General features: G+C 39.1%; 1 protein-coding gene across 1 annotated transcript in view; it reads right to left on the reverse strand.

Annotated features, from left to right (window-relative positions):
* The window catches only part of tox (thymocyte selection-associated high mobility group box), a 73,850-nt gene that overhangs the window by 10,562 nt on the left and 40,047 nt on the right, over positions 1 to 23,241 (reverse strand). The window contains exons 3-5 of the mRNA XM_080907700.1: positions 16,454 to 16,555; positions 9,226 to 9,510; positions 1,635 to 1,880 (exon numbers count right to left, since the gene is read on the reverse strand). Of these exons, the coding sequence (XP_080763826.1) occupies positions 1,635 to 1,880; positions 9,226 to 9,510; positions 16,454 to 16,555 (633 nt within the window). The remainder of the gene's footprint in view (positions 1 to 1,634; positions 1,881 to 9,225; positions 9,511 to 16,453; positions 16,556 to 23,241) is intronic.

The raw sequence follows: 23,241 nt of genomic DNA on the forward strand, positions 1-23,241 counted from the left end.
CTAATTACTGATTATCATTTAACAGTGTTCAGATCATATACTTTATGTCATAACAACATAAGCCCAGCTGAGGAAGAAGAATTTTCTATACTGTTAAAGAAATCCTTGTATAAATGTGTGCTTGAGGTGCACATGACGTCGGGGGCTGATGTGCAGTTTGCTCACATGTTTAAAGGGCACACTGCATACCATGCTGAGATGCGTCAAGTTATTGGCTAATAGCTTTTTGGAAACCACCTTGTTAGTGCAAAAATGCCTGTCAAATTGTGTCATCTTTGACAATTTTCATGGATTTACCTAAAGAAGTAGTATGCAACAGGCTGCTAGTAACGATGTGCCTAGAGGTACAATATAGAGTTGTGTCATTGCTATGTTATCTAATATGTTTAAACACAACACTGGTTTATCACTTGAGGTCAGTGTTATTAAGTGGCTTAGTGAACAATTCTCTGAAAATGAGTGAAAAAGCAGCCAATGTCCAAACCATAACTTTGAAAGACATTCAGAAAGCTGGAAAACTAGTGCTCAATAACACTTTAAAAATGACAAGAAATGATATAAAGAAATGTTGAGAAAGGGCGTTAAAACATAATTAAGTAATTAATGTTTGACTGAAAACAGCAAGTCTGAAAATAATACTACACACAAACTGGAAAGTGAAGGAAAGTACTGGACCCAGGGTGCAAAGTTATGACATCATAATGTCACGATTGGTCAAGCTGCAATAATGACCCTTGAGCAACATTATTGTGTCTACAAATTATATTAAAGTGGTATCAGTTGTGCTGCTTTCTCTATGATTTGATGGCTGCTAGCTGTTGCAGTGATTTTCTGTAGAGAAATACATTTTCACTTAACCAAAACAAACTCATCTAAGCTGCTTCATCAGCACAGTATGTGCTTTAATCAAATTCATCTGTCTGCAGCCTTACATCATAGGAAAAAAAATCCTCCTGCTGTTATCTGATTCACGTAACATCACCATCTGGCCAATGGCATAACCAAAATCTTTGGATCCTTCACTTGGATTATGAAGAAGGTCATATTTAGCCTGTAATGCTGCACCACAACTGCACTTTCTTTATCATGGTAAATTAATGCCTTTAATATTGCTCTTATGAATAATTTTTCTTCCTTAAAGCACTCTAAACCATCTGTGAGTAAAAGCCGCCAGATAAATTAATCTGCATTGTCTAATAAGCACGCTGGGTTTTCCTGAGCTTGCATACGGCTCAATAAAGGGGTGCCCCTGTTATGATGTGTATGAGTATCAGACTCATTTTTGCTCTTTTATTTTCCACCCTTCCCTTCCTGAAGAAAAAATTACCTGCACAGTGGCTTATACCGTTTCCTATCTATAGTGTGTGACCAAGTTGGTAAATATTATTCAGCAACACAGTAATAGTTTCATTTCCCCAGAAAACGAGCAGTTAGTTTGGAGCGGTGTGAGACAGCCAACGACGAGAGAGCTGATTTCTGTCTAGTTGATATGCATGGAGAATGCCTCCATGATGACACATAACATTATTAAAATAGCTCTCTCACAAAAGAAAACACAACTGGGTGTTACAGCCCAACAAGATGTGAGTCATTTGAACAGAAGATGCTGCGTCCATGTGTCTGTGTGTTGTTACCCTGAGTCCATCATCATTGTCGTCCTCGTGTGCTGAACTGGAGGGAGATGGTGTGGCAGATTTACTTCCAGGAGGTGAAGGGGAATTATGGGTAGCAGAGTTCCCACTCAGTCCCAGCTGGGATTGGTTGATGGTGGACAACTGGTTTTGCTGGCTCATGCCTGATTGGCTCTTGGGCCCAAGCGCTGCTTCGATTGGCTGTTGGCTGCTGGTAAACCGAGAATCTGAATTCACCATCTGCTGCATCTGTGTAAACAAAACAAGTGATTATGGCAGTGAAAAAAGTGGATGACTTCCCTTTATTGCATTTATGTTTAAAATATTCCAATCTGCTGTTAGCTCTCTTAGCTTTTCATTATTGTACAGGCAAAACACATTATGTAATGCACTACAGCCTGGGATGCAAAATCCAATCAGTATTAGTTGATTTGGATAAGAATAAAAATTAAAAAAAATGAAGCATCCTTGATCTGGGCCTCTGTGTGTGGACATTCTACCCCTCATTTGATCAGGTTTTGTCTCTGCTATGTAGCAGTCCGGGATTAACTGATAATGAAATCTCACAGTAATGGTGGTAACAACTGACAGGTCTGAGGAAAGATGGTATCAGAAGCCCAAAAGTATTCTCTACAGATCTTAAACTCCACTGCTACTCCCATGAGAAGCTAGTGCAAAACTTCACATGTGGGAGAGGATGAGTGCAAAGTAAATAATAACGTACCTTACTGCGTGAGTGCCTTAATTATTAGACTGCAATGTCTGTCAAATCCCGGGCTTACGTTTATAACAATGGTATGGCAGATACCAACACTTTCCACTGAGTTTTCTCTTATTTATTCCCCCTTACAAACAAAGAATTATTTAATATAACTAAAAAAAAGAGCAAACTTTAAACTTGAAAACTTTCTTTACCTTACAAAATAAACTGATGTGAGCCATTTGTTGTTGTGAGTTTATATAAATAAAAGTCAATTGATTAACTGTATGAACACAATGAAGGGTTGAACAATGCTGAACAAATCCCACAAAAAACTCAAAACATAATATTTCATCTTTTTTGTTAATGTTATTAAGTAGATGTCAAAACATATTTATTAAATATAGAAAATCATTTACTTAAAGAAATGAATGACTTGATACAAAGATATCTCCTTGTGTCCCGTTTTTGTGTGAACACTTGTAATAGTTGAGTTTTTACTGCCATTCCTAAGGTTGAGCTCTTCTTGCAGTGAGCCAGTCATCAGCGATATTCAGTCCACTTCTCAGGAAAACAAAAGTTATCACTGCTAACACCACAGATGTGGGGACTTTGACACCTATGATCACAAATATGAAGACGGGACTCCGATGATGGCTTGTATTTAGAGTTTCCTCTTAGTAAGCATGTGAATAATAACGGATGTGGTCTAGTGTGATGTGTCCCTGTTGGGAACATGTTACCTCAACTCGGCTTCTGTGTCTCGGCAGCGGTCTCTGCTTTGGCGTTTCGATAGAACTGTGAGTGACATTTCTCTTACATGGGAACAGGTTTCAGAACGATGTGTATGTGCTGATGGAAATGCTGAAAATACGAGCTGTGGTTTGACATTGCCTGGGTTGGGACTTTAATAAATGTCATAGTAATAAACTGTCAAAACACCCTATCGCCATAACTTTCCACAAATGCTTTTGCTCTTTGCCAGATTTATTTGACAGCAAAACTATAAAAAGAGGAAATGATATTAGAGCTTCATTAAAAATCTAATATTTTCTTACTATACCTACTGAAATAAAATTACAAATCAATATTTAGTTATTTTATTTGATTACAATCTTACTATGCTCAACTCTATTACAAATTTTAAACTGCCTGGTTCTGAATAACAAAGAAAAGGAGCAAAGGTACCAATGGAAAATTCAGAGCAAGATATGTAACAAATGCCCGTAACATCACGAGTAGCAACAGTTAACTGGAAATAAAGGTCGCAAGGTTATACCAGAGGCTGTAGGCACAAAATAACAAAACTGTTTCACAGATAAAAACATTATCGATGGAGAAAAAAAAAAATCTGATTTTCCTTTGTGGGGGTCATTTCTGATGATGGCCTAAGACAGCCACAGAGGGGAAACCCCCGAAGGCTGAGTAATGACTGACTCATGCCATGAAACAAGTGCTGTATGCGGTATTTTCACACCTTCACACAGGTGTGGTTATTACTGGATTTCATTATGAAAAGTAGAGGTGAAAAATTAATAAATATGTTCCTGTTTTTAGTCAAATACAATCTGTATCACTCCTTTGCATGCAATCTCAAAACTGCCAGCAAGAGCTGCCATCATGCCTGAACAAACAGAAAAGCCATTTACCTACATGACATTTTACAACAAGCATGCCAAATAAAGGATTTATAAAGTTGTTTTTTCCTGGTCAATTAAACAACAAAATGTCAGCTTAGTAAACATAGATGAACATACAATATGTTTAATGTGTAAACAAGACTGCATATAACATTCAGGATACTGATTTAAATACAACTTCAGATGAGCTAGAAAGCATATTATATATTACAGCCTGCCATTATTTATTTAACGATTTAGTCAAAATGCAGAAGCACCATGTGAAAAACTAACCATACCCTTTGCTTCCATAGAGGTTAAGACACTAAGCAGCAAACATCAGGAAGTGTGAGCACCTTAATGTTTTGGCATTTTACAGGTTTGGAGCATTCAGGTGAGTGTTAACGCAATGCCAAGGAAGAAAGATCTCAACGTGATTGGAATGCCGCTGGTTAAGAAAGCTGCGTATAAACAAAGTGAAGCATCAATGTAAAGATGAATGGACCAAAATTCTTCCAAAAAAATGCGAGAGACGAATACTTGTACTTAGTTTTTCACAATCTGCATTTTGGCTTTGTTTGACTAAATAATGATGTGGTGCAATACACCATGAGTCATTGGTCTGATGTTGTATTTACCCAAGTGTAAGACCTGCTATGGACAAGATAATTTTTTATTTCGTCCTGAAATGTAAAATCATAGAAATGATAGAAGGTGTACTTTCTTTTAACCTTGATTGTATTTAAAAAGTTATTTTCCAAAGATCAATTTGATCTTTGATTGTGTTGTTTATCACTATACATCTATATCTAAGGGGTTTCCTAGCTAAATGGGCTTAAATGGGAGTGAATGCATAGTGACAATGACTGACATATTTAATTAAAGCAAAGAGTCTGTGTTACCCAATTTAATATGCATTTTCTTGTCATTTTATACTCTGGTTAATTAAACCCCAGTTAAGAAATATTTTTAAAATGGCACAAGTGATATTCCCTTTGTTTGGCATCAAGACTGTTTTTTTATATGGAAGTAAAACCCTGTTGAAGCCAGCACCATTGCTTGTGGTTACTGACACTGGGACTCAAGGACAAGTAGATGCGCGAAACATTCACATTTAATGTGGAAAGTTTTCAGATTTTAAATGTTTTATCAATAAAAAAACTTGATATTTTTACTACTGATATTTTTTTTTGGGGGGGGTGGGGGGGGGGGGGGGGGCTTGGAATTCAACCCACAACTGCTTTCATTAAGGCTTCACCTAAACGTTGCCTTCATTGTTATTCATGTTTTTAATAAGTAACCGCAAAATCCCCAGATAATATCCTAGAGCTCACTTGTTACCAAAATGAAAGACCAGAAGAAGAACAACTAACTCTCATCTTTAAGACTTAAGTCATCAAATATTTTTACCTTTTTGCACAAACAATTTTCACACATCCATCAGCTATAATCGATTAATCAACTAATTGCTGCAGCTTCAATTAGAACAGTGACTTACAACTGAGCAGTTGTAAGTTGTGTCTAACAGATTTTAAATTTAGAAATCTTGCTGCGTGTCTGCAACTGAAATATTAGGATAAGCAATAATTACATTGCACCACATCATATGAAATGTGTATAATAATATGGATGGCAGCACATCTTCTTGATTTCCAATTAAAAAGCTGAGATGGAAATATCTGTTCAGGCGACAGGTGTTCAGGAAAATATATCATAGTACTTCCCAACACCGCATAAAGCAGATGTACGAAGCGCTCCACAATGAACTCGAAATACTAGAGGGTTTGTAAACTTGTAAATGTCATCATGCAATCTGTATTATCATTTATGATTTGTTTGTATTTATTCATAATGCCCAATTTTGGGGCGACACATTTCTGCAGAGTGGTGCTCATTCCTGCGTTCATACATTTGAGTTCACAGCTTGTTCCTTCACTATACAATAGACAAAAGGAAAAATGCTGTTTCGTAAAGGTAAATATCACAGAATGAGTTGGAACCAAGTTCCACCAAAATCACCATTCAGAGCAACAACTTCCAATCAGACTGCAGCCAAACATAAAAACAGAGCCATCCACATCTGAATGTTAACTGCATCTGAGTAGTCCTGCCCGTCCTAGGAATCTCTCACACACACACACACTCACACGCACACGCACACACACACACACACACACACACACACACACACACACACACACACACACGCGCACACACGCACACACACTCACACACACACACTCACACACGCACACACCTTCTTGCTACCACCCTCCCAACATTAGGCTGAGCCAGGCACGGTTGCTAGGCAACCATAATTCATGGACTGGCAATAAATGTATGTTAGCATGAAAATATAAAACTGAGGTACAGAGAAGAGAGAAACTGAGACAGACAGCGACTGAGAAATAAGAGCTTACCTTTATTCCCTTCAGCCCATTAAAATAATTATCTGTATTGTTCCGCATTTAACAAGCAGGTTAATCACAATCAAAGAGTCTGAATCTGAAAAAAAACTGAATATATTTAAAAGTTATTTACAACAGTCTATTCACCTAAAGTCAAAGCTGACAGCTTTCTGTGTTTTTTCAAAATGATACTTAATATTACAGCAGGTACACTTCATATGGAGACAAGAGACAAAAAGGCTGAAAGATCAAGAGTGGGAGATGAGAAAGTTTCATTCTTAACAAACACTGGAGCAATCTTTATTACTGAGACTGACAAGTACTGATACTGTTTCCTCTGAACAACCTTTTTTTTTTTGACAGTTCAAATAACTATGAGTCTCGAGTCTGGCTTTCATTTCTTTACTGTATCACACAGTGAGCCACATGTGAATGTCACCGCTAAAAGCAAGAGTTTCACTTTACTGTGAAACGAAGATTGAACATAAGAAGAAAATGTCAGATCAACCAGCTGCCATGATTGGCCTTCAAATAACACTGCCCTGGGCAATATCCTCTTTCACACAGTTAAACCATTAAAGAGTACAGTTAAAAACATATAAAGCTGTCAGTTTCACTCTCTTGGAGTCTCCATTTCCTTGAAATAAGTACATTTGTACTTTTTGTACCTAATTGAAAAGATAATTTTGCAATCATGTGTTTTTGTTTATAGATTTCCATCCATCTTCTTCCACTTATCCGATTTAGGGTTGTGTTGGGGCTGGAGCCAATCCCAACTGTTACAGGTTGAGAGTCAGGGCACCAGTCTGTGGCAGTGCTAACACAAAGAGAGAGAGAGCTATTCGCCCCTACAGCCAGTCTACCAGTTAACCTAACATACAGGACCCAGAGAGAACCCACACACACGCATAGATTCCACACAGAAAGGCCCCATCTTGCCAGTGGATTTGAACCCTTGGACCCTTTTGGTATAAGACAACAGTGCAAACCACCGCACCACTGTGGCATCTGTTTAAGGAATCATTAATATTATACTGAAATGTCTATACTTAATGCTTTACTAAACTTGTTGTTAATCCAATTTTAGTCCAGTTAACTAAACTATTTACACATTTTGACTTCTAGTAAATGGAAAATTGCTTTTTGAGTTTGTAGTCATACGTGTCTCTGTGTGCAAGTCTTTTCAAAACCTAAAGAGTAAATTTTCTTTCCAGTATGTCATTGTTTTTCTTGAGTGGGATATGATTTCATCGTTGTAATAGGGCTATAAAAATACACACACTGATCTTGGGCTACATTTAGGCCTAACGCAGCTGAGTTTACGATGATTATTTTTTAGGCTAATTATAAGCCATTGAAGACCAGACATATTTAGCCCAGAAAAGAACATCCACAGATGCTGATATTTAGGACTTGGCAACAACTCCGTGTATGAAGGGTATGTAGTTAGATTATTAAAGAGGTTTTTAGAGGGAAATAAATGCAAAACCCTTTATTGCGATGGTCAAATCTCCTCCATCTAAATGTACATGTGAATGACCAAAATATGGCTAAATACAAAAACCAAAACTGATTTAAAGACTTAAAAATATCAACAAATGTCTCTGAGATCATCCATGGAAACACATTTGTCACAACAAGTTTATCTTGACTAACACAATAAATAAAGAAAAGCTTGGCAGTGGATTTCAAGTTTCACATTGTCACACAAACAGCAGTTCAGATTGTGGCTGCCGTATGCGTCGTGTTCCTGTAAACTCTGATCACCCAACCCAATCAACCGCACATTACCGAATTTAGTCACCCACACAACATATTTTGTTCATTAAGTGCTGTCAAACCCGGTATCGAACTATACGTGAATGAAAAGAGAATCTACATCTGAGTGTGTGCATATACTTTTCAACATCAAACATGGTAATGTGACCTCATTGTGTGCTTTTTAAACATTTTCAGCACATTACACACACACACACACACACATATATAGTAACATAAAATTTAAATATCCAAAATCCATTTTCTTATCATTTAATTGATTTTAATCATGTGAATTATGTTTATGCTTTTAATTAAGCATGATTTGATGGTAAGTGGAACGAGATGATGACTGTTCATCTAGGGCAAATGTAGTGTGTACCTCACTTTTAATGTGAGATGTTGTTGGAACAAAAGTTCAGTCAGTTTTTCCAAGGTAAATACATAACAACTAACAAGGGAACTGTTATATCCATGCTGAGGATTATATGTTTTACAGTAAAATACCATCTAACATGTCAAAAGAAAAAAAAGATTTTGTATCAGAGAGAAAAAAATAAAAATCTACAAAAATGTAATTGAATTGAAAAATAACTTAAATACACTACACAAGGACATAAAATTGGAAAGAGTAAAAAACAAACACTAAATTCTTTAATTCAAATAGGTTCCTATCATCGTACTAAGGCCAATGTTACAGCAAATTGTGACTTTCCTTTAACATTGACTCCCTGCTTTGTGTGTGCAGAACCCTCAGTGTAAAGTCACAGAACTCAGACTTCAGCCAAAAAAAGAAAAAGAAAAAAAAAGTCTACTCAGACTCATTTTGCGTAGGTCTGCATTTTTTGATTCCATCTGAACTTGTGTGTACAAACCACAAGAAGAGCCATACAAACCTTGTGTTTGTGAGTAGACACCAATTAGAACAAAACTGGCTTAAAGTGCCTGCACCAAGGTCTCGCATCAAATGTAAAGGGGCGATTTTGAAATGAATCATGTAAAGCTACTCTGGTATTTATATTTGTAAATCCATCTTTGAAATTGTATTTCCCTACTAGTAAAGCATAAATGCCAGGTGTATACACAGTGACTTATTTGGAACCACTTACCACAGACAGAGTGCTAGTCATTGGGCCACCATCCCGGCTGAATGTGCTTCCATCTTGGCTCAACATAGTGGCCCCATCCTGGTTACCAGGCATGCTGGGCAAATCCATGCCCTGCAACTGGTAGGGGTGGTGTGGAGCTGAATTGGAGGGAGGGTCCAGAGAGTGATACGGTCCAGACGGGGAGTTGTGGGGGAGGTGAGGGGGTACCATGTGATCTGGCAGGGTAGGAGGAGTGATGGGTGGAATGTGGAAATCATCATCGCCCAAACCACTGACTGGGTATGACTAAAGACAGACAGGACAATGAAAATAAACAAATACAGTTTAGTCAGGGTCACTGTATTCAATAAAATATTGAGTCATCATTAGCAACATGGTTCTGCTCAGGGATTCCTTGTTCTGTCACACATGGAAAGTACGAGACGGAAAGAGCAGCTGCAAGATCCCAGCACAGAACAGAGCAGGTATCCGTGACAACAGACATGACAAAGATTGCATCAAAATAGAAGCTGCAGTGAGGGGTGGGTTGCAAAGAAGCTTGCATGTATGCAGTAACATTGGGCAGGGTAAAGTAGCTTAAACAGCACACCTTACATGTGTAAAAGCTAAATCACCATCAGCTCATGACTGCTGGTATGATATCAGATTTTGACTTCATGGCTGACCTGAACTAACAAGCGTCCTGCCCCTTTGCTCGTAGGGGGCAAGAAGCCCCCCTACGAAAAAGCTATTGGCATCAGCAGGAAGGAAAACCTCACTTTTTCCGATCGCGGCTCAAGAGTTGGTAGTTCGTCTTGTAATCGGAAGGTTGCCGGTTCAAACCCCCGGCTCGGACAGTCTCAGTCGTTGTGTCCATGGGCAAGACACTTCACCTGCCGCCTACTGATGTTGGCCAGAGGGGCCGATGGCGCGATATGGCAGCCTCAGTCTGCCCCAGGGCAGCTGTGGCTACAACTGTAGCTTGCCTTCACCAGTGTGTGAATGAATAGTGGAATTGTAAAGCGCTTTGGGGGTCTCGAAAAGCGCTGTATAAATGCAACCCATTATTATTATTATTATTACTTTTAATAGGAATCAGCCTCTGACAGAACCAGGCTCAGAGGCTGGGGTGATGGGAAGTAGGCATTTATTTAATGCCAACTAGACTTCTAATTTTATTAAGCCAATGTACATTGCTGTTGCCTCATGGGCACTTCATTGGTGTTGGAAAAAGTCCAACCATCCATCGTTGTTTCCTTAGAGTGTTGAATCTACACTGTACTTTGAACAGATGTGGGCATCCATGTGGCTTGCAAATACGGGATATGATCGCTGGAGGGTATAAACTAAACCATCAGCTATTGTGGGCTGGCGCTGAGATCAGCTGATTTACCAGAAATGCTGAAATTCATGGTTTTAGTGCTTCTTAATATTATCTTATTAAACAAACAAACATTGCTATGAGCTTTCTGAAATGTTATGGATGTTAAAGTCAGGTGTGGAGTAGCTGACATAACATGATGGGCAACACTTAAAACTTGAAGTGACTGGGCTATATTGCTTTTAGCAGAGTGCACAACTTAAAGAAAATCAATAATAATTGCATAGAGGTCTATAGGAGTACAAGAGTCATAAAACATTACTGTCAGAGTTATTAAATGACTGCGAGTGGAAAAACTACACACCATTGTTTCCTCAGACTCCAGTCTACAGCTCCGTATTGTGTCATGCAGTCTGTCTTCGTCAGCCACAGCTTGTATCATAGACTAATTATCGCTAATGATATTCCCCGTCTTGAAAGAAAAGCCTCGTGAACAAATACTTGCTCATTCAGTGACACAACAATACAGTAATTTATATGTACAAGCCCATTTTGCCTGAGAGAATAGACACAGGCAGGTTTTTGTGTGTAAAAAATACAAAGGTGCTAATCTGACATACCAAAAAACAAAACAAAAACAGGAGCAGTCCCCATATCATAACAAATTATGCTGAGAGCAAAGACACATGAGAGGGAGACATGAAGAGGGAAATGAGTGAGAGAATCATGCAAGAGGAGTGAGAGATAAAGAGAGGGAGAGAGGCAGTGTTAGAGAAGCCCTCTCATACTAATCTGACAGAGGAGATCTTTTATAGAGACTGACAGTCTTTTCTGCTTGGCTAGCCACACCAGTCTCTCCATCTCTTACTTTTTTGCTCTTCATCTCTCACCATCCCTCTCCTTCCACCCCTCTTTTGCTCTCTCTCCTAATCTCATCCTCAATTTCCATTTCATCTCTCACTCTTTTCTGCTCTATCTCAATATAATATCTCAGTATAGGTTCACTGTGGAACTCACTGCCACCGTGCTAAAACACGGTTCCACTTATAAGTTTCCGCTTCAATTTAATATTTAGGAAACAAGATATAAAAATAAAACAAAATGATCAACAAATTGAAAAAAATACTTTCATTTCCCTTCATTTTGTGCTCATGTTCTCTATATTTTATTAATAACCAACAACTGATATTATATGCCATGAAGCTTGTTGTGCAGACTAACAAAAGCTAACTCACATCAGTGAGTCAAACTGCTGCACTGGGTCACAGAACACAGCAGATATGCATCGCTCCCTCTCACATCTTTCAGTTTTAGGCAAATTTAAAACTACTTTGATTTGGCTGCAATTCAACAGTCAATCTACAAAACAGGTTTGTTAAATAAGTCTTTATGGGTGTGTCATGTAATCCCAGTATCAGCTTAGAAGGGCTACGAGGTAGCACCAGCACTGGCATTACCAACGCTGTCTTGACTGTGTCTTTTCATAACTTCACAGCCTGAGTACTTATCAACTTCTTACACGAGTAGCAAAGTTTGAGGTGCCAGGGGCATATTTTAAGATGCTTTTGCACATTCTAAACAGTGCAAAAGCAATTAAGTCAAGCAATGTGTCATACGGTGGAAGCGAAATAGATAAATGCTGCATATAGAAAGAGTGTTTTATTAATCCCAAAGGGGAATTGCACTTTAAAGGAGCATCAAAATGTTGAATATGGATTGAAGATTTGCATGATTGAATAGAGACGCCATTTATTCTCTGATACTTATTTTGGCTCTGTCCTGTTGCTGTAAATACAATCTAGAGCACAACTCTGAATAGTCCCAAAATAAATGCAATTCAGTTTTCAGTAAACTGTACTAAAACAACAAACACAGTCGCTAGCCATACTGAAATGTTACCAAGCTATTTCATTAAATAAAATTATGGACAACAATGTTTTAATTGACCAAAATCTGGTCAGAAACAGTAAATCTGTGAAGCCAAAATGAAAATAATCGGGCTCTATAGACGAGAGACAATTGGAAGATAATTTAGGGAAATGTGAAAATGAAAATAAATGATAAATAACTGAATAAATGAAAGATCAGTAATGACATATAACAGGATACAGTACCTCACATAATGCAAATCAACTGCACTGTTAATGTTCTGTGACTTAGTAATTTAATCTGAAATGTTAGCCTTTAATTATTGTTAAAGAGGATCAACAACCAACATGTAACTTTAGCATCTAATTAAAGAAATGTACCACTCATTTTCACTGTTGTACTCATCCATCTGTTTCTCTGCAACTTTTCAAACTATTCATGGTTCTCCACAGCTTACACTCTGCTTACGATGAATATCATTATATTCTATGTTTTAACAACATTTCACAAATAGTACATTTCCCACATCTTGTCTGTGATCAGCCCCACACCCATTTTATTGTTTACAGTGCATGTGTGGTCAAGTGCAGTTCAACTATAGCTTAATTATAAATGGCACAACTATAACAGTTTCGGGAGGCATTATGTTATCATTTTATCATCAGTCTCACCTGACTAAGGTGTGTCTCGATTTCTGAAAGCAGTTCTTGCCTATGCTGTCTGTGGACTTTTGTGAGGTGATTTCTTTTTAAAAATAACCCACAAGGGAAAAATAGCTAAATCTTGCAAGAATGTTGTTAAAGTTGCGAGAGTACGTGACACTTCTACATTAAAATAAAACAAAACTTTACATACCAAACCATTAAGTAAAACTTGATCTAGTGCAGTAATTTTACTAAAACCTGTGTGACCAACTACATAGCCCTACAAGCGTATTGGGTTTATCGGGCAACCATCAAGCCGAATGGTCCGTTTTCTTGGATCACTGTTACACTGTTGAGCTCTGAGCTGTGCATAAATTATACTGCTTGTCTGTCTGCCTCTCTCCCTCCCTCTCCAACTCTGTCATTCCTTCAACTTCTGCATAAATTATTCTTCTCCTTCTCTCTTCCATTCATGTTGGTAGTACAATAGACTGTTCCTTGTGCAATGGGAGCTCCTAGAAAGACTAATGTAGTCAGGATTAAGTCCTTTCCCACATGTAGTGTTCGTGTTACAAATGCATGTCTCACAACTCCATGTCGATTTCATAAAATTTAAAAAAAGCACATATGATTGTGAGTAATATGTTGCCAGCATTTACAGAAGGAGGTTATCAAATACATCTGCTGCAGACAGGTTGCTGATTTGTGAAGTATCCAATGGGCATTCAGTTAGAAATTTCTTAAATTTACAATACTGTGAGTTGCTTAAAAGTCAATATTCAGTATGACCACTTTTATTCTTCAGCACAGATTCTGATCTTAGGCAAGCTTTCTTTCCAAAAGCTCTTCTTTGGCTGTTCTGTTCTCCGTCAAGATAATGTTATACATGTTATATCAATAATGTTAAGGTCTGGTTCCAGGGGATGTCAGTTCTTAACTGATGGTAATCTATCCAGGTACGCTTTTATTCCATTGGCTGTGTGTTTTTTCAGATCATTGTCCTGCTGAAAAATGAAGTTGTTGTCAATCAGACACTTTCCAGATTGTATTCCATGGTGCATCCAAATCTGATGGTACATGCAATCATTATTTCATCAATATTGACAAGATCTGCAAAAGCACTCGCTGGAATGAAGCCCCAAACCACAACTATGTTTTACAGACGACTGTAGACACTCAGTGTTGTCTCTGTCCTTTGATGATAGTTTGAACCAAAAGTTTTAAAAACGGGATTTATCCTTCATAAGACCTGTTCTAGGACTGATGGATTATAGCAAAATAAAAATATAATCATGATTATTTTACTACAGTTATTCATTTACTTAACAATCATGTCGTTAATGAACTTTACAAAATGTGCCTTTTAACAGTTGATTGCCTTGAACTTTAAATGTAGCCTAATTAACATGAAAAACAAATAAATGGTAGAAATAGAAGGTGAAGGTGGTGGGGGACACAAGGTCATATATCAAGGTCTCATAAGAAATCAGACTCCGATTAATGGCTGTTTCACTGTAAAGCCAATTATGCAGCTGGAGCAGTTGCTTCCTGCAAGTCTTTGGTGGCCTACAGTCTCTAGAGTGGGGTGATTAGGGCCATGGTGGATTACCTGTTGCCCTTGCATACATGCACAGTAGTCACACAGATAGTCGGTCAACAGCCAACCAACACCTCAAACACATACAGCCAAAACTGGACCAGACAAGACCCTTGATGATCCGGAGACAAACAGTGAGTGAATTTGGGCTTTTAGATAGAGGTGAAAGTGCACCAGGTTTAAAATGAAAATCTAATTTTATCCCTTATTCATTATCACTGAAGGCCAAAAATCATAGAATTAAAATTCTACTGACACATGGTGGGGTGGTAATTAGAGTTTTTTAATGTCCACTAGTGGCCAGCTGTTACAGCAGCTATACAGCAGTGTGCGATGCATAAAGCCCTGGTGTACGTGGGTGGGGATTTACAGAAAATGATTCCACTGTGCTGTGATTCTTTCCTGTGTCTTCATAAAAAAAAATAGTGCTTGTAGAAAGATGATGTTTAAATTGATTGTGCAGAGTAAACTGAAGAGATACACATACACTGACTGTATCCTCTGAGAGCTGGATGTAAACACACTCACACAGAAGCTACAGTATGGTTTTATGAATGCTGAATTTCTCAGTCAGTTGTCTTCCTGATAAAACGTGGGAGCTTGTTTAAGAGAAAGAGAAACAGACAAAGCAAAGAACATCGAAACAAAAGTGTTTTTTAGATTTTGGAAGACTTGGTGCCCCGACATATCTTCCACTGACATATTAAATTTGTAATTCACTGATACATCATGATTTTCCACACTGCAAAACACAGACTGAAGAGAAATGTTGCATGAAGATATGTTGACGAGTTTTACTGGAAACAAACTGATATCTTAAAATAAAATGTAATAAATAAATAAATAAATGAATAAAACCATGAACTAACAAAGGTAAAAAAGACAAGAAAACAAATCTGTCAGACTCTTTGATTATAGTGTTTGTTGTGTAAACTGAACAGACAAAACCTAAAGGTCAAGGTTAAAGCTATCTAATAATAAACATCAAACCTCTTTTGTATGATACACAGCTCAGATTTTCATGAAAGCACATGAAAGCTAAATTATACGAGATGTTGTTTTTGTCTCAGATGCACTCACTAAACCATATCTTGCTGCATCAGTAAATATATATTATGACTATATACCTCATATGATGAATAAAAGCTGATTTTTCCTTAGACCAGGTCAAAATACGCACAATACAACGTACAAAGTGCATGGTTTAACCACAATTAATGACCTTTGACTAATACTATGATTAGAGGCTGTTAAGTCATACTTAACTGCACCACCATCAGACATGGAAAATAAAAATAAGCAGCATCAATGTACAACTGTAGGTGCAAACATATTGATCCCAGAGATCAGGTGTGCATTAAGGTTTAAATGATTAGAATGACTTTTCCCACAAGGTTGGCTAGTGTAAGCCAAAGCGTCACAGTTTGGGAACTCACCAATTTCTGGTCAGTCTGTTCGTTTAATAAAATAAATATCATGTACAAGTGAAGTCTAAAAATTCAAACTGACTTCAATCTGGGCGTGAGTTTACTAGAAATTGGGGCAAATGCCTTCCACCTAACTTAGTTGCTGTAAGCATAATGTGCAACTCCAGTTGAATTCTGGGTATTGCAGGCTGTGACAAAGAGATAGTGCTGCAATGATACCAACACTTCAGCTGCATAAATTCTCATCTGATTTTGCGCAAGCGTTACAGATGTGAAATGCTAAATTCCAAATAATCTGCAGTCAATGCTTTTACTTGGTACAGTTTTCTGTGGACACCTGGAAGTGTTTGGTTTTGTGCATGTAGAGGTGTGTGTCTGTATGAACATTCACCCAGGGCAGGCGATGTGTTTCGGCCATGTGTGCGTCTCTCCTCCAGTGCTGTGAGGGTGGTGTCACCTTGCTGAGAGGGTGAGGGGGATGTGGCACACGAAACTGTGGGAAGAATCACAAAGACAAATACAAATTCAAATGGGCCCAGAGGTCAGAGGGAGGTCAGAGGTCAAATCAAAAGGTCATGAAAAGCAGCAAGGAGAAAGCAAGAGACACACACAGAGACAGAGAGAGAGAGAGAGAGAGAGAGAGATCAAGTTTTCACTCATACAGAGGAAAACACAAGTAAAGTTCTGTCTTTATAAATGGCTAATATTGCTTTGCTTTATGTGAAAGTTGGGCTGCAATGATACCGAGGTGATAGAAGGAGCAGAAAGAGAGAAAGAGAAGCTGTAAATAAATTGCTTGTTTGTTTCCTCCACAGCTAATCCCCGATAAGAAAAGGTTACCCGGTGCTGCACAGCTGCAATGAGACCGAGACAAACACATAAAAACATCATTGTGACACAGTGCTACAAACAGGCTAGTCACTTTGAGTAAATGTGGCGATCACCACGTTCTTTTTAACACCACTGTGCTGCTGTGATTCATTTCTATGCACTCACATTTCAAACTCTCCTGCTAACACAACAACCACCGACCAAAAACTAATTTGTTATTGGATAAAAACATGTTCACATTATCACATACTGTAAAGAAAGTTATTTTCATGATATAAATCCATCTTTTCTCGAATACATCCTCCATACTCTTGGATTTGCAGGTCAGTTTTTCTATAAATTGTACTTCTTGTATCATACTGGTACATTTACTTCACTCAGCAGTTTAGTTTTTCCCACCCTTTTATTTGCCTCTGTGCTGTTATGCTTGATATTCTGTATCAGCCCACGAATCTTCATGACTTTGCTGATGCCCTGACTTTTCCTCTAGCACTACCATGAGGTTTAAAGTGAGGTGAATGTCGAGAATGCACAGAAGCGGATAGATGTCCGGACTTCCGGTAGACGGCATGTCGAAATAGTCGCTCTTCGCAGGGCTTCTACTTTTATCACAACTACTTGATAATTTCTCACTACCCGCAACAAAGTGTGGAGTTGTATTGGTGGTATTGTGTGTCTGGTGTCATAATCTGCCAAGATGACCAGTAGAAACACCAGGAACCAGGAGCAAAAAAGAGATGAGCTCGCTGCGGCTAATGAAGCCATCATGGCTATGCTAAAGACCACGCTGGACGAGCACAAAGCCTCGCTTTCGGCAGAATTCAAGACATCCGTTCAGCGACTTGAAAACAAGCTGGACAGCATCCAAACGACTCTCAACAACCATGACCAACGGATTACAGCCTTGGAAACTATGGCCACAACTACGAGCGCGGAGCTCCAGAACGTGGTGGCTAAGTTAGCGGTGGTGGCGGAGGATAACGAGAAGCTGAGAGCTAGGCTAATCGACGTTGAAAGCAGGAGCCGCCGCAACAATATTCGCCTCTTGGGGGTCCCTGAAAATATTGAATGGCCCAGGCCGACTGTGTTCTTTTCTCAGGTGCTTGTGGACATATTTGGAGTGGACGTTTTGAAAACGGCCCCGGAGTTGGATCGAGCCCACCGGGCACTGGTGGCAAGACCAGGCCCCAACGCGAAACCCCGAGCGGTTGTTGTCTGTTTCCATAGCTACCAGACCCGTGAGCTCGTTGTGCGCAAAGCTCGGGAAATGCGGGGTAAACTGAAATATAAGGACACCCCCATCCATATTGTCGAGGACTATTGCCCTGAGGTGCTGGAACAACGGTCCGCTTACCGCGGAGTTATGAAGGAGTTGTACGATCTTGGACTCAAGCCTCAGCTTCGCTACCCGGCTAAACTGTTCGTTATGACTGACGAAGGGAATCGGAAGCGACTGGCGTCACCAGGCGACGCTCGGAGCTATATCGCCTTACACCGTCCCCTGAGTTCTAACATTCTGGAAACCTGATCTGAGGGTCATGGTTGGATCCTGCCACTTCCATAGAAGGGCTCATGACATTTTAGTTTGATGTTTGGTACCTAGAGGACAGCATGGTTTGAGTAATTCTAACCTCATTGTTTTTTCTGTTTTTCTCTCATTTTCCTTTATAATACCCCTGTTTATATTTTGTTCTAATATCACTGTTGGCATGCTAGTCTGCTACGTATACATATATGTATATACTGTTTTACTTTATATAAACACACATTTTTTCATTATTATTGCCTCTCCTACAGTTTGATTCCTGCCATGTACAAATGGGGGACAACAATACCCCAGCCTGCCTTTTTTGTGCTTTTCTTCTGTCCGTTTTTGTATAGTAAGATACATCCTAGTTCCTCAATTTTTTCTAGCAGAATATTGACAAGGCATATTTTCATAGTGAGACCTTGCCGCCACAGGGAAGCAAGCCATTTGATAAGAGTTGTGATGGCGAAGTCTTCACATGGGAATGTTTACACCCTGCTGTGCAATGGACACTTGCAAGTTTTGTTTTCGGGGGTATCCAGGTCCAATTTATGTTGTTCGATCTGCATGTATGTATTGCCTTGTTTTATGTTTTTTCTGTTGTTGTTGTTGTTGTTGTGTCTTATTTATTTTATTTTATTTACTTTTTTTTTTCTGTTTTTTTTTTTTTTTTTCTCTTTTTTCCCCCTGTTCTGTTCAGTCTACTACCTCAAATACAGACACCAGCTTTCCCCTGGCCACGGTCAACTTGTCAAACCAAAGACCTGTCTGAATATAGTAAGGTATGTCGAGCACAATCAATGGTCTTAGAATTGTCTCCTGGAATGTGAGAGGGGTGGGGAATGCAACCAAAGTTAACAAAGTTATGGCGCATTTACAGCAGCTTAAAGGAGATGTGTTTTTTCTTCAAGAGACACATCTCTGCAACAGAGAAGTGAGGCGACTCAAGAGAAACTGGATCGGCAATATATATCATTCCAAATTTAACGCCAAGGCCAGAGGGACAGCTATACTTATTCGTAATAATATTCTGTTTGAGCAACATAAAGTTATTGCTGATCCAGATGGCCGTTTCACATTTGTGTCAGGAAACTTGCAGGGCTCACTTGTGATACTGGCTAGCGTGTACGGGCCGAACTGGGATGACAACTCTTTTATAGCTAAACTTTTCTCTTCACTTCCAAATCTGGAAAACTATCATCTTATTATTGGAGGTGATTTTAACTTGGTTCAGGACACTCTGTTGGATAGATCGTCAACTAAGGCCTGTTCCCTGAATAAATCTGCTAAAACCCTAGAATTTTTCAAAACTCAGCTGGGGATTGTGGATCCATGGCGACATGCGAATCCCACTACTAAGGCATTTTCCTTTTTCTCTCATCCCCACCGTACATATACACGTATAGACTTTTTTCTTGTTGATATTAGGTTTCTCTGTAAAATTAGCCATTGTCAGTATCATGCTATCGCCATTTCAGATCATTCACCAGTTTCTTTTGATGTGGTATTAGCGACCCCGTCTCGACCCATTAAACATTGGAGATTTAACTCTAGCCTGTTGATAAGGGATGACTACACACATTTTTTGAGATCACAGTTCTCACTTTTCCTTGAGTTGAACGATTCTACTGAAGTGTCAAGAGGTGTATTATGGGAAACGTCGAAAGCCTACATGAGAGGCCAGCTTATAGGATTTGTGTCAAATTTAAAGAAGAAAGAGTTAACTTACACGTCCAGTTTATTGAATAAGATCAAAGATCTAGATGGCAGATATGCATCAAACCCAGATCCTAACCTCTATACAGAACGTGTGAAAGTTCAAGCCAGTCTTAATTTAACCACCACCGCAACAGCTATGGTTCAATTAATTAAGACTAAGCAACGCTTTTTTGAATCTGGCGACAAGGCAGGGAAACTTCTGGCTTATCAAGCCCGTGCCGAAGCAACCTCTAAGCTAATCCCAAAGGTCAAGTCTGCTGCTGGTGACATAATATCGGACCCAGAGGGAATTAATGAAGTATTTGTAAGTTTCTATTCCAATCTGTACACTTCAAGTTCTCCCCCTCTATCAGAAGAAACTCTCCAAAATATACATTTTCCAAGAATAGATAGAGATCTGACGAAAGGATTAGGGGGACCTATCACTGTAGTAGAGGTACAAGAAGCCATTAAATTCTTAAACACAGGTAAATCGCCGGGCCCTGACGGTTACTCTGCAGAATACTATAAAGTCAATTCTGATCTTATGGCACCGTTGTTGAAAGATATGTATAATGAAGCCTTTTCAAAATGTCAATTACCCAAGACTTTGTCCGAAGCTACTATTTGTTTAATCTTGAAAAAGGATAAGGATCCCTTGTTGTGCAGTAGTTACAGACCAATTTCTCTTTTAAATATTGATTTTAAAATACTATCTAAAATCCTCGCACTTAGGCTACAACGTGTTCTGTCACAAATTATCGCCTTTGACCAGACGGAGTTTATGGCCGGCAGGCACTCATATGACAATTCAAGACGCCTCTTGAATATTATCCATACATCGTGCAACTCAATTCCAGAGGTTGTGGTATCTCTTGACGCGGAGAAAGCTTTCGACCGCGTCGAGTGGAGCTTCCTCTATGAGGTGATGGATAGGTTTGGCTTGGGGGCTGACTTTATTCTCTGGGTTAAGCTACTATATTCCTCGCCATCCACCTGTATTCGTACTAACAACAACTTGTCTTTGCCTTTTCCACTTGAGAGGGGCACTAGGCAAGGGTGCCCTCTCTCACCCCTCCTATTCGCCATTGCTATCGAGCCTCTTGCAATATGGCTGCGTTCAGAGGATAGATTTAAAGGCATTACAAGGTTCGGTGTGACTCACAAACTCTCCCTTTATGCAGATGACTTGCTCCTGTACATTTCTGACCCTCTAAACTCATTCCCGGTGCTTTTTGACATACTGGACCAATATGGTACACTGTCAGGATATAAGGTCAATTATCAAAAAAGTGAGTTGCAACCCCTTAATTCCCTGGCCAGAGCTCTTCCCCACTCAATAGTGCCTTTTAAGTGGACAGAAACCGGATTTAGATATTTGGGGGTTTTTATTTCCTCTTCTATACATAAAATGATGAGGGAGAATTTTCTATCCCTACTAGAAAATGTTGGGAAAGATTGTGACCGTTGGACTTCTCTACCATTGTCAGTGGCAGGGAGAGTTAACCTGATAAAGATGAGTGTCCTCCCAAAATTCTTGTATCTTTTTCAACATGTCCCGATTTTTCTTACCAAGGCATTTTTTGACAAGTTAGAAAAGATTCTGTTACATTTCATATGGGGAGGGAAACAAGCTAGAATTTGCAAGTCTATTCTTCAGTCCTCTAAACGTGATGGTGGTCTTGGTTTGCCCAATTTTAGACACTACTATTGGGCAGCTAACATACAAAAACTTTTACAATGGGTTCATAACGACCCCCCTGTAACAGCCTGGGTACAAATGGAAACTGCATCTAGCTGTTACTCATTATCATCAATACTCAGCTCATCACTCCCTTTTTCTCCAACCCTTGTTGGGGATAATCTAATAGCTAAGGAAACAGTAACTATTTGGCGACAGTTCAGAAAATACTTCGGGCTACTTGGACCGTCTTTGCTAACACCTTTATCAAAAAATTTTAATTTTGCACCTTCAAACACTGATGCGGCCTTTAGTAGTTGGAAAGATAACGGACTTAGGACTGTTAAGGACTTGTATAGTCAGGACACCTTTCTATCTTTTGCTGACCTATCGTCCAAATACGACCTGCCTAACTCCAACTTTTTTCGCTATCTTCAGGCTAGAAATTTTGTAAAAACGCAGTTCCCTCACTTTCCCAATCGGCCTCCAGAAACAAATCTGGATATCATCCTGCAGACGAACCCTCATCAAAACAGACTGATATCAGCCTTGTATAAAATACTAGATGTTTTGGTCCCCAAATCCATTTCTCATATTAAGTTGAGATGGGAGGAAGAGCTTCAGACAACCCTGCCAGAACAGCAGTGGGATCGTGCTTTGAAATTGATTCACTCGTCTTCAATTTGTGCTCGTCATGCTTTGATTCAGTGTAAGGTGGTCTATAAAGTACACTATACAAACGCAAAATTATCTAAAATCTATCCAACCATCAGTGATGCCTGTAGCAGATGTGGACTATCGCCTGCCAACCATGTCCACATGTTTTGGTCATGTTCGAAACTGAGTGCATTTTGGAGGAATATATTCGACACACTTAGCCAAGCATATGGCCAGACTGTCCTTCCTAACCCACTCTCTGCAATTTTTGGCATTCCTCCTGACTTGAACTTATCTGGTCCCCTCAAACAGGCCCTAGCCTTTACCACTTTACTGGCCCGGAGGCTTATTCTGTTGAAGTGGAAGCTTCCCCACCCCCCAACTCATGACCATTGGGTGAGAGATGTACTCTTTAACTTAAAGCTGGAAAAACTTAGATTCTCTCTAAAAGGTTCTATTAGGGAATTTAATAAAATCTGGAAATCATTTCTCTTGCTGGTCGACACTATTACTTTACTTCCTGAGTCTGCAGTGAACTGAGCGAAGCTACATTATAATGTTTTTTTTGTTTTTTTGTTTTAATCTTATTTATACCTTATCTATTTGTTTTTCCTTTTGTTTTGCTTGGTCCTTTCTCTGTTATTTGTTTTCTCTGTTTTTGTTTTGTTTGTTTTTGTTTGTCTGTTTGGTTACGGGGCGGGGGGAGGGGGGGGGGAGTTGTGGTTGTTGTTGTTTTTTGGGGGTTATGCTTGTTATGTGTATGGGTCCTGAGGTGTTGGGTTTT

This window comes from Rhamphochromis sp. 'chilingali', assembly GCF_963969265.1.
Source record: "Rhamphochromis sp. 'chilingali' genome assembly, chromosome: 16".
Taxonomy (NCBI): domain Eukaryota; kingdom Metazoa; phylum Chordata; class Actinopteri; order Cichliformes; family Cichlidae; genus Rhamphochromis; species Rhamphochromis sp. 'chilingali'.